Source organism: Syngnathus acus, chromosome 6 (assembly GCF_901709675.1).
Source record: "Syngnathus acus chromosome 6, fSynAcu1.2, whole genome shotgun sequence".
Classification (NCBI taxonomy): domain Eukaryota; kingdom Metazoa; phylum Chordata; class Actinopteri; order Syngnathiformes; family Syngnathidae; genus Syngnathus; species Syngnathus acus.
This window is the reverse complement of record NC_051092.1, coordinates 6,502,240-6,515,704: the sequence shown is the minus strand read 5'-3', so window position 1 is coordinate 6,515,704 and position 13,465 is coordinate 6,502,240. Positions and strand designations below refer to the sequence as shown.

The 13,465-nt window shown below is 39.4% G+C and overlaps 2 protein-coding genes across 3 annotated transcripts; both read left to right on the top strand.

Moving 5' to 3' along the window:
- The first annotated feature begins 220 nt into the window (after positions 1-220).
- On the top strand, positions 221-5,816 carry LOC119124501 (DEP domain-containing protein 7-like). Its single transcript, XM_037254550.1, has 12 exons — positions 221-302; positions 445-630; positions 1,338-1,479; positions 1,551-1,646; positions 1,719-1,909; positions 2,232-2,433; positions 2,547-2,667; positions 2,794-2,935; positions 3,034-3,176; positions 4,037-4,162; positions 4,905-4,980; positions 5,474-5,816. Exons 1-12 carry the CDS (start codon positions 236-238, stop codon positions 5,671-5,673), a joined length of 1,692 nt encoding a protein of 563 aa, XP_037110445.1. The 5' UTR covers positions 221-235; the 3' UTR covers positions 5,674-5,816.
- Positions 5,817-6,792: 976 nt separating this feature from the next.
- tcp11l1 (t-complex 11, testis-specific-like 1) lies at positions 6,793-11,442 on the top strand. Of its 2 annotated transcripts, none has more exons than XM_037254911.1 (10): positions 6,793-7,070; positions 7,311-7,415; positions 7,640-7,772; positions 7,850-7,970; positions 8,273-8,493; positions 8,907-9,043; positions 9,900-10,069; positions 10,174-10,355; positions 10,749-10,921; positions 11,005-11,442. In XM_037254911.1, the coding sequence occupies exons 2-10, from the start codon at positions 7,319-7,321 to the stop codon at positions 11,226-11,228; spliced, it is 1,458 nt and encodes a 485-aa protein (XP_037110806.1). In that variant the 5' UTR covers positions 6,793-7,070; positions 7,311-7,318; the 3' UTR covers positions 11,229-11,442. The 2 variants fall into 2 exon arrangements, with proteins under 2 accessions (XP_037110806.1, XP_037110807.1); XM_037254912.1 differs by having other exon boundaries at positions 6,835-6,916.
- The last annotated feature ends 2,023 nt before the right edge of the window (positions 11,443-13,465 follow it).

Sequence of the window (13,465 nt, the reverse complement as noted above, 5' to 3'; positions counted from 1 at the left end):
ATTAAACATGGTACACTTTATTTCATGGCAATAGATTTAGATTCCATGGGGCCTTAGTTGTTTACATACCTGGCAAAATTGTGCGGTGAACATTTGGAGATTTTGGTGAGCGCACTGTCTTGGTCTTTAGCGGCATCTAGCGGTCGCATTCAATAATTCAACAAGAGGTGATTTGCGGCGTTGATTATTTCTTCTTTGCCACCTGCTGTGTTTCCTAGACTCGAAGTTTGGAAGCATGGCTTCAATTAAAGAAAGAGCTGCGGCCTTGAAACTTGCTGAGAAACTACGCAATCGTCCTCAAGGTATATATTTTTTTAACCACTGTTATTTGATGCTCTTTACTTAACATTTGCCATATCTCAACACGCTATTTCATTACGTTTTTAATTGGGTGAACGACAGCAATCGCTAATGTCGCCAATGACTCTCTCCTCCCTCTCAAAGTTCGAGGATTGATCGTGAAGGCACCACGGTCTCCTACGTTAGGGAGCAACCTCGTCTTCCACCTCAGGTCTTCTTTGAAAGTAAGGCGTTGTCGAGTTTACCTTGTGTCCCACAACGATTGCTTCCTGGGCTCTGAGGCTGTGGATGCTGTGGTAGACTACATTGGCAGTGATAAATCCTTTGAGGGTAGGATGCTGCACCACTGTTGTTGTGTATATCCTGAATTACTAAATTATACACACCAATATAGTGACCATAACACTCCACTACTGATGATGACTACAGGTTAGAAGTGCTAGAGAACTGAGCAATTTCATATCACAATCAGACGAATAGCACACAGAGTTGTCAACAAGTGTGCACTTTTCTGTTCTACTGCCCTAGGAATTCTACCCATGCACTAGATTGTCTTACAGATGAGGACAAAGGGCGTACTAGTGCCTGCCTAGTACACGGGTGTCAAACTCGAGGCCCGGGGGCCAGATACGGCCCGCCACATCATTTTATGCGGCCCGCGAAGCCAAATTGTGCATCAAATTCGTGTCATTACTAGAACGGCAAATTGTCTTCACTTTTTATATCTTTTTTTAAAATATTTGACCAGTTTTTACTCGTCTGATTTGAAAACGAGTTATTTGTTCGTTTGTTTTGTAGCTTTTACTGTATATAATATGAGGTGCTCAGACGTTTATTTGGGTTTATAATGGCCCTCTGAAAGAAGCTATGACTACAATGCAGCCCGCAAAAAAAAGGAGTTTGACACCCCTGGCCTAGTATGATCAAATAAACACACACTGTTTCCAATAGTTGTGCAAGTATTCCACACAAAGCCTACCAATTGAATCTCAGCTAGCTACAAACAAATACAGCATGACTTTTCTTAAAAATCCGAGGTGCCACAACATGCCGGGACAAAGTGGTGAATGTGTGCCAAGCTCTGTTGGACTGCAATGTGTTTGAAGCAGTAGGAACTAAAGTGTTTGGCAAAGACAAGAGGAAGGCTGAGTTTCAGGACAGCAAATGTGCACTTTACAGGTTAGTCTGATTTAAAACAAAGGGTTGTTCAAGCTGTAAATATGTGAACGTTGTATGATTGTGTCCACCAGGTTTGTTCATGAGCATGCTCCATCAGTGGAAGACATGGAGAAGGGTGTGCTTGCAAGCAGTATCCAGAAACTCTTCCTTTGCTCTCCCTCAGACAAGTATGAGGTCAATCCACAGAGCTCATTTCATGAAAACAATACCTGAACCGTGTAATGTTTTTATTTTTGCAGAGAGGGTGAGCAGATGTCTCCCTCTGGGCCAAAATGTCCAATACCTACACCTGTCAAATTCTCCCAGACATCCACAAAAGTCCCCCAGTTAGACAGTCCTGTCAGTCCCAGTTTGCCAATGGAGACCAGAGTGGAGAATTTCATTCTGAGTCCCAATAGAGTGCAAACACATTCTGATTTACCACAGACAGGTAAGAAGTTACATTTAAATGTTATTTGTCGGCGGTTGTGATTATGATGATCAATTTTTCCTGGTATGAGTCATCCATCCATTTTCTGAACCGGAGGAATCCCACATTGACCTGGGAGAACAAGCAAACTCTCGAAATCTGTTCAAGCCAGAAATTAGTTTTGATACAAAATGACAAACTACAAAACAGGAGTACGCAAATACCAAATTTCAGCATTTTTCTCCCTTTCTGTTCAAACACAAGAAAAACAGACTAAAAACAACACGCATGAACACTAGAATTCAAAAATGTATGCTTGACATTGATTGTGCTCCCCCTACAGTGGTAGATGAGGTATGGCAGGAGCAAACCCTTCTCAGGTTATTAAACCTTGTGGAACTCCCGATATTGGAGGGGGTGCTTCAGATGAGCCAGATTTCTCCATGCTCTGCTCCATCACCCCCCATGACTCATAATAACCCTGACTTGATCTACGGCAGCAACCACCTTGACAGACAGATCCTCAAGGCCTTCAGCGACTCTCAGTACGTTTTGTCTTTTTCGATCATATAGTCAAAACGAAAGTGGCTCGGACAAAGTACTGTACTGTAGATGAATCTTTGTGACATTCATATCATCTTGCCATTTCTTCACACAGAGAAGACGAGTGGCTCCGAGCAGCCCTGGACTGTCTGGACTTCCTCCCTGACCAACCAGTGGTGAAGCTGAGCCGAGAGCTGCCTCTCTTGTTCCCGCAAGATCATCAGAGCACTGAGCAAGCTGATGGCAACGCACCAGGGAAGTACTAGCACAAGCGGTGACAGGATGATTGTTGCTGAGTTTTGTATGATTACATGTGCCATTATATACGACAGTCGTGATTTAACTTTCTGGCTCTAGGTAAGAAATGCCTCTCCGAAAGTGGCAAATCTTATTGCAAACTGCTGCTGTATGGTATACTGGTGGGACACTACAGCAACACGGATCGACCTCCACTACTTCCTGAGCAAATGACTGATGTATATTCAGCAATAACCAATCTGCTAGGTAGGGACTTGAGTGAACACAGTTAACCATAAAACAAATCTGATTTTTAAGTCAAGATGTTAGCGTCATCTTTCTGTTATGTTTTTGTCCATTTACAGTGAATGCAAAATTGGGCAAAGCACTTGAAGTTCTTCAGCTGTGCTTAAAGCTGCTGCCACCAAGGTGCAGAAAGGAGCTGTGTCAGATCCTTACGTTCATGACGGTGGCTGCTGACGCACATGAAATAAAACTGGACAAGGAGGTGATGATCATGAATGATGTCTTACAGACAACCCCCGGCTATTCACGGTTTGCTTTTTGAGAATTCATCTGCGTTATTTTTGTGGTCTTTCTGAAAGGACCCAAAATTTAACACAATGACAAATGTATCTACAACAAACCCGCACGTATGACAAAAATACCACATGAGAGAAAACAAATGACAAAAATAAGAAAAAATAATCAAGAGCTCGTGAAGACCTTGGAGAAAAATAATGAAACTTTTTTTTCCCCACTAAATCCAGTTTTCTTCTAATGTCATGCTGTATAAGAAACTTATATTAGTACCAAGGTTCTTAGTTTTTTTTTTATTTGATTTATTTCTCTTCTTCACACGCATCTTTTTTTCCAGTGCTGAGTCTTTATCCATCATTGATAGCAAGATTCACTGTACCCTTTGGAGCTGCCAACCTAATTTTTTAAGGTGCTCATCTGTTCAAAATGTACTAATGTAATAAGTTGTCAATTGGATTTTATCTGACAATAATAACCCTATCTGACATGGTAGATAAAGGCGGCATTGAATTTGTTGTTCAAAGAAAATAATATGAAAATCCATCTCAAGAATGAACAGATTTGAAGTGATCAGCTCTGGGTAAATTACGACATGAATGTGTTACAACATAGTTTATGGTAAATGTAACGTTTCTGAATTTTAATGCTCAAATGGTAGATTCTACAACTGTTTCAGTGGTAGTTGTGGTCAATCTTTTAAGAATGAAATTGTCAGGGCAAGAATTACGACTGCACCTTCAATTTGCAAAGAACTGTCTTTTTTTTTTTTTTTTTTTACCAATTCAGTTTTAGCCAAGACCCCTAATATGTTATATGAATATGTTGCAGATGGAAAACAAACTTGCAGTGAAGAAGTCTTTCTCTAGGGCCATCCTGAACAGCAAGGCTCTGTCAAAGGAGAGAGAGGATCTGATGATAGTCTTCATGCTCAGCAACGTGAAGGAGATCTTCAAGGTATGAATGTCTTTCAGCAGTTTGGAAGCTCTTTCACACTCATTTTCAATGTGAACCACATATTATTATGGCTTAAGATTCAGTCAGATATTTGGGATATTTTATAAAATCACGTTCACATTGGAAATCCCAGTTTTAATTATTTGATCAATATTTGGAAATCCCAGTTTTAATTATTTGATCAATATTTCAACAATCAGACCCAAGTTTCAGAAGCAGGTTTGTCAATGTAAGCAAATTAATCAAGTCAAATTTATTTACATATATAGCCCTTCATCACAGAAGTCTCAAATGGACTCGCATGCCCACAGTTGACAAATGTTAACGACATCCCCTGATCTTAACCCCCAGAAGGTCAAGGAACCCTAAAAAATCTGGGGAAACACGAGACCTTAAAAAGTGGATGAAGCGCTGCGGGAACATGCTTTCAGTAAAGTGGGTCCCCATGCTCAGTTGGTCAATGCAGAATTCTCCATATTGGCAACATGACATTCAATTGACATGACATTTAATCTGTAAAACAGATAGGATGTTTTTGTTATTGTTGTGATTTGAGGTTTGTAGATTTACTAATACTGTGCCTTATATTTTATTGTAGCTGTAAAATTGACTATTTCCATTTGAGCATGTCACTGAAAAGGATAAATGCATTGTTTTGTTAGTTCTGTTCACGTCATCTGTCAAAAAGCTTTTGGTGCAAACAAGACTTCATTTATCCACACGTTTCTTCTTTTCATCCCAGATACCTGGAGCCCTGCACAAAGAAGTGAGCGATAAGCTGGTTGATCTTGTTCAGGCGAAACAGCCAGATGTCACTGGTGAATGCCTGATTTTTTTAATGCAAACAAAACATCTTGACAATAGCAATTGTCCAAAAAAAACCTATAACCTATAGAAACGTAGATTTGGGTTGTCATTTTAATTTATATTCATTGGACATTTACTAATCATGACCATAGTAGTCTTTGTTTGGGGGAAAAAACAATTTTCGATGGTGTCAAGCGGAATCCTCGTATCTCCAAAATCATCACTATTCAGGAGACCCAAAAAATGGCATTTATTGGTTTTCAACCATTAGCATTGCATTGTGAAAAAGAGCAAGTAATAATTTGAAAAGTTACACCCACACAAGAGTTTTTGAAAAAATATCAAATTTACCAAAATGTGATTTATGGGGCTTTGGCCTCATGCCAATTTGTGTACAATATTGATTAAATATGCAATGCACAAAAACAATTTTATTTAAAACTGCTGAAAAAGTGTATATATTTTCCTCACGGGACTGAAAAAAAATCCCGGTCTGTTTTGTAGGCTTACAGGTCTCCAACAAAACGTACAGTGGCATGAATAAGACGACCACTGATCAGGAACTCTGGTCTTTGCTTCACTTCATTCAACTGGATGCCAAAATTTCATCCAAGGAGAGGAAACATCGATTTAGGCAGTTTTACCAAGCGCACCCTGAGATATTTAATAAGTACTTTGGAGAATCTGCCGTTAATCTGCTGTAGGTTTGTCAATGGAGAAAGGTTTAAGCAGGCTTAAAATACATCATTGTAATATTATTGAAATGTATCTAGAATATGTTTAAACTTGTCAGTGGTTGATAATGGTTCATTGGAATGGACTCTAAATAGATTCCCCTGGGTATGTACTTTATCTGATTTGTTTTCGGGAGGTTTGAAACAGAAGCACTGTACCTGACACACTGTCACCGGGATCCACTCATTCCCTCCTAATGTGTGAGCAATATAAAATTGCAATCTCTGCCACATGTAGATATTGTTGCACCATTCGGGATCGTAGAAAATAAAAATGGAAAAACAAATCCGAACGTCTTTAAATACTGAAATGGTTGAATGGGTGCTGAATATATTATTTATACTGTCTCGATTTTTAACTTAATACGTGTAAATAGATCTAAATTATGACTTTAAAATTATAATATGGGCTTTAGAGAAAAAAAAAGTACATCACATTCAATTTGACAATTCATTGAAACAAACTATACACTGTACATACTGTATACAAACACATTAAACCAGTGCTTCTCAAATAGTGGGGCAGATGACCCCAGAGAATATAATTTGACTTTCCACACAAAATTGTTGTCAGCAAAAGTAACAATCAACTATGTTGCCATGCCAAGGTGAAGACAAAACATTCCTTGACAAGATTATATCTCTATGTTGTGCTCTGACCAACATGAGCAAAAATATGCAAAATTGAAGGTGTCTGAAATAAATATGGCATGACATACAGCCAAGTGCGTGTTTCATTATTTACAAGTGGACTAACATGACAGAACAGCCTAAAGTGACATTAGAATGATTGTGTAAATACAGTAAAGTGCGACAAGTGAAAACATGAGAACTGCGTATCCCACAATGCAACGCGTGTGCTCGAGCCCTTTGCGGGAGGGAGGGGCTCGAGAGTAGCCACCCCGTACCCGGAAGTGACACTGTTCAGAATGATGCTCATGGACGTGTCGTGAAGGTTTGAAGTTTTCCGACTGCTTCTCCATCCATACAGGTATTCACGTGGATTATTTGCACTGATAAATAATTCGAACCGCTTCCTGGACAAGTGGGTCGTCACATGGCCCTAGTGACGTCACAGGCCCATAACGAATCACGCTTCGATACGCGCCTCACTTCCCGGATTTCTCGACACACGCCCAGAATCTTCGGCACAAACCTGCGCATCACTCGTTAAAATCTGTTTTTCGATGAAACAAAGAGCCCTCTGTGTAAAATAGGTTATACGACCATTGAGCGTATACATATTTCTGTCACAGCAGTAGACTTGAAGGAGCAGCTGCATCTCCGCTGTGTTGTTGTTGCTATAAAATTGGAGCTCGAGCTAAATTGAACGGCTCATAGAATTACAAGAGACAACTGACCATAAGGTAAATGACGTTGCAATCGAAACGAGTGTAAATAGATGTTGTCGTTTGGGTCTTCCAATTTAGTGTGAGCGTGACGCATTTAAACACCATCGTTCATCTTTAGGTTGACAAAAGCATTCTATGTTGTTTTTGTGTATTCTAACACTTGATCAACTAAATAACCCATACTGCTTGTGACAACCACGTAATCGTTATTTGAAGAAAACATTTCAAGTCGTCACTGCATTTGATATTCTGCAGACCCGAGCATGTCAAATGAGGCTGACCACATCGAGAGTGGAGCAGACAAGGATACTTCTGAGCAGTCCGTGACACCAAGTCCACACAGAGGAAGCGCTCCACAAGGTAAGGAAGAATTCGATTAGGATCCTTTCTGTCTCTCCTTATCCTACCCACTCTCCGTTTCTACCTCACCATTCCAAATGAGCCGCCACTGATTATCTATTTAATGAGTTTGTTTGATATTTTTCTACGACTGATTCAATAAATGACATGCGTTGAGAATATCTGCCTCTAGTAATACATCCTGATGGTCTTAATTTTTTTTGGGACTTTTTCTTACCTCATAGCCAGCCCACCCAGGATTGTGTCTGCGGAAGACATAATGGAAACAGCAAAAGGAGTCACCAATATGGTTTTGGCCCACGAAATCATGGTTAACCAGTCTTTTCAAGTCAAACCGCCAGAGCTTCCTGAAGGAAGGTGAGGTTGTTTTTGCATGATGGAAAGATGGTATCGGTTCTTTGAATAACAACCCCTCCACTGCCCCTGTTGTACAGTTTGGAGCGCAAAGTAAAAGAGATTGTTCACCAGGCATTCTGGGATTATCTGGAAGCTCAGTTAAAGGAAGATCCACCGCAGTATGGCCATGTTATCCAACAGCTGGCTGAAATTAAAGAGGTGAAGTCCAAGACACAACAAAACCAAACTTTTATCACCAGGCAAATCAATGAGTGAACTGCTGCAACCCAGGATCCACTAATATAATTTCTGGATCCAAAGAAACAATGTATTGAAGTAAAAGTATTATTAGAAATGAAAGCAAACCCAACAAAGGAGGAGAGTGGCCCATCTTAAGTAAAAAGCCACATTTTCTTTGCCTATGAAAATTGTTGCATCACCACTTGTGTTGATCTCATCAATGTTGTAACAGATTTTTTTTTTTTTTTAGCCATAGTTAATTAATCATTATTTATCCACAGACGTTGCTATCTTTCTTGCTGCCGGGCCATAGTCACTTACGGTCCCAAATTGAAGCGGTTCTTGACCTGACTCTAATCCAGCAGCAGGCGGAGAAACAAGCACTGGACGTTGGTGCTCTTTCCAATTTCATTATCGAGATGATGGGATCGCTTTGTGCCCCCTGTAGGGATGACGATGTCAGTAAACTGAAGGAGATCACCGAATTTGTCCCGTTGCTCAAGTAAGTGACAGAAAAGTAAACTTTTCGAGGTGAAATCAAGGCAAAACAACTGTCAACAGCAGAATTCATCGAGCCCTTTTCCACCCCGAGAATGCCTTTGGTGTTGTTAAAGACTTCTTGTATGATTCTGTTGGGGCAACATGCTGGACTAGTCCCAGTGACTAGTGGTTAGCATGTCCGCTTTACATTGGAGAGGTTCTTGGCTTTCAATCTCATCTTGGGCCTTCCTGTGTGATTGTTCAGGCTATTCACCCCTGACCAAACTTGAATAAGCTTTAAAGAAAATTGATAGATGAATGATCCCATCGTAGAGATGAGTTTTTAAGTACTCGTCTACTAAATGGCCCCAGACAACAATATAGCTTGGAAATATTACGACGGTTTAACTTTTTGTTCTGTCATTGTTCTCTTAGGGCCATATTATCTCTGTTGGACCTAATGAAGTTGGACATGGCTAACTTTGCTGTAAGCTCCATCAGGCCTCATCTGATGCAGCAGTCAGTAGAGTATGAGAGAAACAAGTTCCAGGAGTTTTTGGACAAACAGCCTAGTAAGAGCAATATACAAATTAACATTGTTAGTCTTTGACTCAAATCTAAAAGAATCTCGGCCACTGGTTTTGGAGTGATTCAAAATTCAGAAATATCACAATTTATTGCACTGAATTGTATTCGGGGCTATCAAGAGTACCGGGGACTGAAAAATGTACACTACACATTACAGATTTGTATTTGTGGAACATTTTGAAAACTCCATATAATTGTCCTTCCACTTCAAAATCATGTGCTATGTACAGTTTGTTCTTTTTTTTCTTTTACTGTAAAGGTATAATCCATGCACAGAACAGTGTGGGAATGGGTATTAATGGAATGGGAAAGGTTTATGTCGTGTAATGTATTGTGGAGAGTTTAAAAAAGCTTTAATATTGTTTACTGGACCACAAAGCAACAGGAGATTAATGTGCAGCTGTGACTCACTTTGGTTTCACTATGCCTGATGTCCCCCGGGTTAGTGTAGTCTGGTAATTTTGAAATTGGACATGTTGCATAGCTTGGCAAGGAAAACTACTCTTCTAATTGACTTGCAATACATCCATTCCCTCTAGCGGCCAACAAGAAACACCACGTGTTGGAAATTTCAAAACAATGGTTTTTAAATTTCTAAATAATATATATCGTTTCTACTTCGCGGAGTTTCGTTTTTCGTGGGTGGTTCTGGAATGCATCTCTCGTGAAAAATGACGGATCAGTATTTTGTTTTAGTCAATCACAACAAATCTCAATAAAATACATTCTAGTTTGGTGTTTATACTTTTTCAGGGTATAACTTGTGCAATTTTTGTTCTTCAACAAGTGGTGTTGAGTACACTCATTTGTAGTTGGAAAACACATTTCTCTCTTTTTCAGATGCTTTGGACTACACAGAAAAGTGGCTTAAGGACACATTGGAGAACATGAGACAGGTTTCTTCTACTGCTGCCTCTTCTGCTCCTCCTGCTATCCTCCCTGCTAATGTCCATAATCAAGCATATTTGCGACTACTTAAATGGGAACACCTCTCAGAGCCCTTCCCCGAGGTAAACTTTTTGATCGATTTTTTTTTTTTTTCTTTTTCCAGTCTGTGACGCTGGAAAAAATGAGTATTGTGCTATAGTTGTGTGTGTTTTTTCTTGCTACCTAGACAATGTTGATGGATCAGACTCGATTCCAGGAAATGCAGCAGATGACTGAAAAATTGGTTTTGCTTTCATCGATATTACTCATTGTTTACACCACCACGGGAGAAGCCATTTCAGGCCTTCCGGGTCTCATGGAGATGCTTAAAAACACTGTTCACGCCATGCTTGCTGACATGCACACACTGTAAGTACAAATACCTCCAAACAGTTTTGTTAAAGTGTAATAATAATCTATTAATAAAAGAGGAATTACTGTAGGAATTTTGGAATGCGTTAATTTAACAGTATGCATGTAGTTGTAATTTGTAGTGCTGCCATGCGATGCAAACTATAGCCACAATGATATACAAATGAACAATTGCTTTCTGTGTGAAGCTTGCCAATCAAAAGTGAGCAATATGATCAGACAATATGTGATGCATTCAAGTGTGTAGGTACTGTTGGGCCGGTCACTCTGTGTTCCATAATTTCAGCATGAACAAATTAAGACATTTTGCTGCATAAACAAGTTTGAAGTGTGTCCTTTTAGCAATATCCATGTTGTGTTTCTTCATCCAAATATATTTCCTTTTTCAAGGTCTTTCAATCTTCAAGAGACCCTTGTGACCACTGGGGAGAAACTGTGCATGGAGCTAAATCAATGTTTAACCAAGCATGGCTACACTACATTATCTACCGACCAAAAAAACACTCTGATGGGGCAAATCTCAGCCACCACCCACCCAGAAAACACAGTCCGTCAGTTGATGGGTAAGCGATGTGGACGATAATTTTGTTGTTGGCCGAGATTGGATTGACCCTCCTCTTTTGTCTTTTCTTGCCATTTCTTTCAGACTCTCGGGTTCAGAGCTACCTGTTGGCTACTCTGGAGTGCAGTCAACACAAGACCCCTCTTCCTATACCTGGAGGTCTTGCACCCATCTCCAAGGAGCTAAAAGAACTCTCTGTTCGCTTAAGTTGTCTCGTCAATTTCAACAAGCTTGTCTTCTCCCCGTTCTACCAAAAGATTCTCCAAAAGTGCTTCTCATCAGAAGGTTGTGCCAGCACAGAGACATAAACACTTTGACAGTGGCGTGACGTAGATACTCAAGGGAACACTTAAGTTCTACAAACGGAGCTGAGGATGATGATGAGCAGTGCTGGCTGGTAGCAATACATTTATTGCTCAGAGGAAAATGCCGCATTTAAAACACACAAGCGCTACTTTGAAAAAGAAAAAAAAAATTCTGCTCCATCCTATGCCCAGCTTATATGTAGATCAACTCTGTCAAGTCCAATGAGTTATTTTTGGACCAGTTCTTGAGTCTTGGGAGGTTTAAAGAACACATGATCGTCACAAATGAGTCACCGGAGCCGCAGTGATTTTGCAGATTCATTTAAAAATGTAAAAGCAAACTCACAAATTTGGTGCACCAGCTATACCACAGAATTAACCAATACTGGATAAATTGGATAGATGAGAACTTCCACTCAATGAGTTTTTCTATAGTGCTGTGGTTTAGTTCTTATAGTTTGGTCCAAGAGATATGAACTAAAAAGTAGTTGTGCTTTTAGTCGTGGTAAGTCTGAAGAAAATTACTACTCAACTGTGCGTGTTGCTGCTAACTTTCTCCTACCACACTGTAGATACTTGCGAAAGAAAGCTTTAGTATAGACGATTGGCTTTCGAAATACAAAAGCACCAGTGTGTGTTGATACCAGAGGAAAGTATCAGGCGTCTAATGAAGTCCATTGACTTGTCCAGAGAAGTGACATTTTACATCAATGACAATGAAATTTATTATACTACATATCTTTGTTCTGCTGATCAGCACTGTGTTGGTCATTATTGTGACTCCCTCAAAAGAGCATCAAACAGCTGCAGCTCATTCAGAAACCAGCAGAAAAACCATCGGCAATTTGGAGTGCTCAATCAGCCTACCATGCATGTTTTTGGGATGTGGGAGGAAACTGGACGATCCGGCGAAAACACCCGCGGGCAGAGGGAGAACATGCAAACTCCACACAGGGAGGGCCGGAGGTAGAATCGAACCCACACCCTCTGAACTGTGAGGCGGACATGCTAACCAGTGCGTCACCGTGCGGCGTTAGTCTAAACATGACATTATGATTATATTGCACCTGTATTATGAGTGTGGTCCTGATGTTGGCAAGCTGAGCTCTGGCCAACTGTTGTCATTTTCAGTCAACAGCAAGTGGCAAAATGGATAAGAGATGGATACGTTTTTAATTTACTGCTTAATCCCAATTTCTCAAACCTAGTATTAAATCAGTATACCCATGTTTAGACTAGTTAGGCCACATAGAACATGTTATCGAAAAGATTTTTTTAAATTTGACTTCACCTTAAAGCATTTCAAAAATATTTTTTTTTTATAACTCTTGTTCTCGCACTGTACATTCTTTTAGTAATTTTAATAAAGTCAGTGCTTTTAAATGTTGTACTTGTATTATCTGAAGCATGTATTGCACTGTGTATGAAATGCGCATTATAAATAAAGCTGCCTTCTCTTGCCTCATGGATTTCAGGAAACCCGAATGAATCATGCTTGAGGGTGTGTGTTTTTATATTTTGGTTTTCTTTAAGACATTGCTGACATCAATCCAATTATTTTATCTCAGTCCATTAGGCAGCAGAAATATACACAGAATTTGTGTGGTGAACCAATATGAGCCATGTATTTAAATTTAATTGAACTTTTTCTTCAGAATTGTGCGGTATGTTAAACCTACTATTTTGCAAAGTTTGGAGTTACAATCTTTTTTTCCACTTAAGCTGGTCTTAAGTGGAAAGATAGATGTGGAAAGATGGAAAACATTACTCACATCTATCTTTTCTATTGTATTGTATAAATTAAATCAATTTATGGGCAAACATTTCTTTGCTCCTTATTAATTACCAAATAATTAGTTTTAATGACATTAAGAAAACAATCGCAAAGTTTTACGAGCTCTTTTTACTGTTCTCATTAGTTTGTCATAATCTACGTTTGCGCAAATAATAATTGTGTCATCAGCAAACAGTGTAACTTTTAACATTTCCGCTGTGTTTATTGTATCTTTACTATAAATAAGAAATAGTTTTGGACCCAACCCCTGCGGAGCACCACTTCCAATTGGTAATCTATTGGATTTTAACTTGACTCCTTTAAATTTGTACTCATAAGCGCACAACTTGATTTACTACTTTGGGCTTTTGTTTTTAAATCAGACATCACTACTTCTACCAAAGTGGAGTGTGCATACTTCTCCCATAGATCCCTATAGAGCTTAAGTTATTTTTATTTACTTTTA

Bases quoted from the DNA above. Each gene is read 5' to 3' on its own strand.
- tcp11l1 (XM_037254911.1), top strand. From the start codon at position 7,319: ATGTCAAATGAGGCTGACCACATCGAGAGTGGAGCAGACAAGGATACT. The intron at 9,044-9,899 runs GTAAGAGCAATA...TCTCTTTTTCAG, and splicing joins GTTTTTGGACAAACAGCCTA to ATGCTTTGGACTACACAGAA. The intron at 10,070-10,173 runs GTAAACTTTTTG...CTTGCTACCTAG, and splicing joins TCTCAGAGCCCTTCCCCGAG to ACAATGTTGATGGATCAGAC.
- LOC119124501 (XM_037254550.1), top strand. From the start codon at position 236: ATGGCTTCAATTAAAGAAAGAGCTGCGGCCTTGAAACTTGCTGAGAAA. The intron at 2,434-2,546 runs GTACGTTTTGTC...TTCTTCACACAG, and splicing joins AAGGCCTTCAGCGACTCTCA to AGAAGACGAGTGGCTCCGAG. The intron at 2,668-2,793 runs GCTGATGGCAAC...GCTCTAGGTAAG, and splicing joins ATCATCAGAGCACTGAGCAA to AAATGCCTCTCCGAAAGTGG.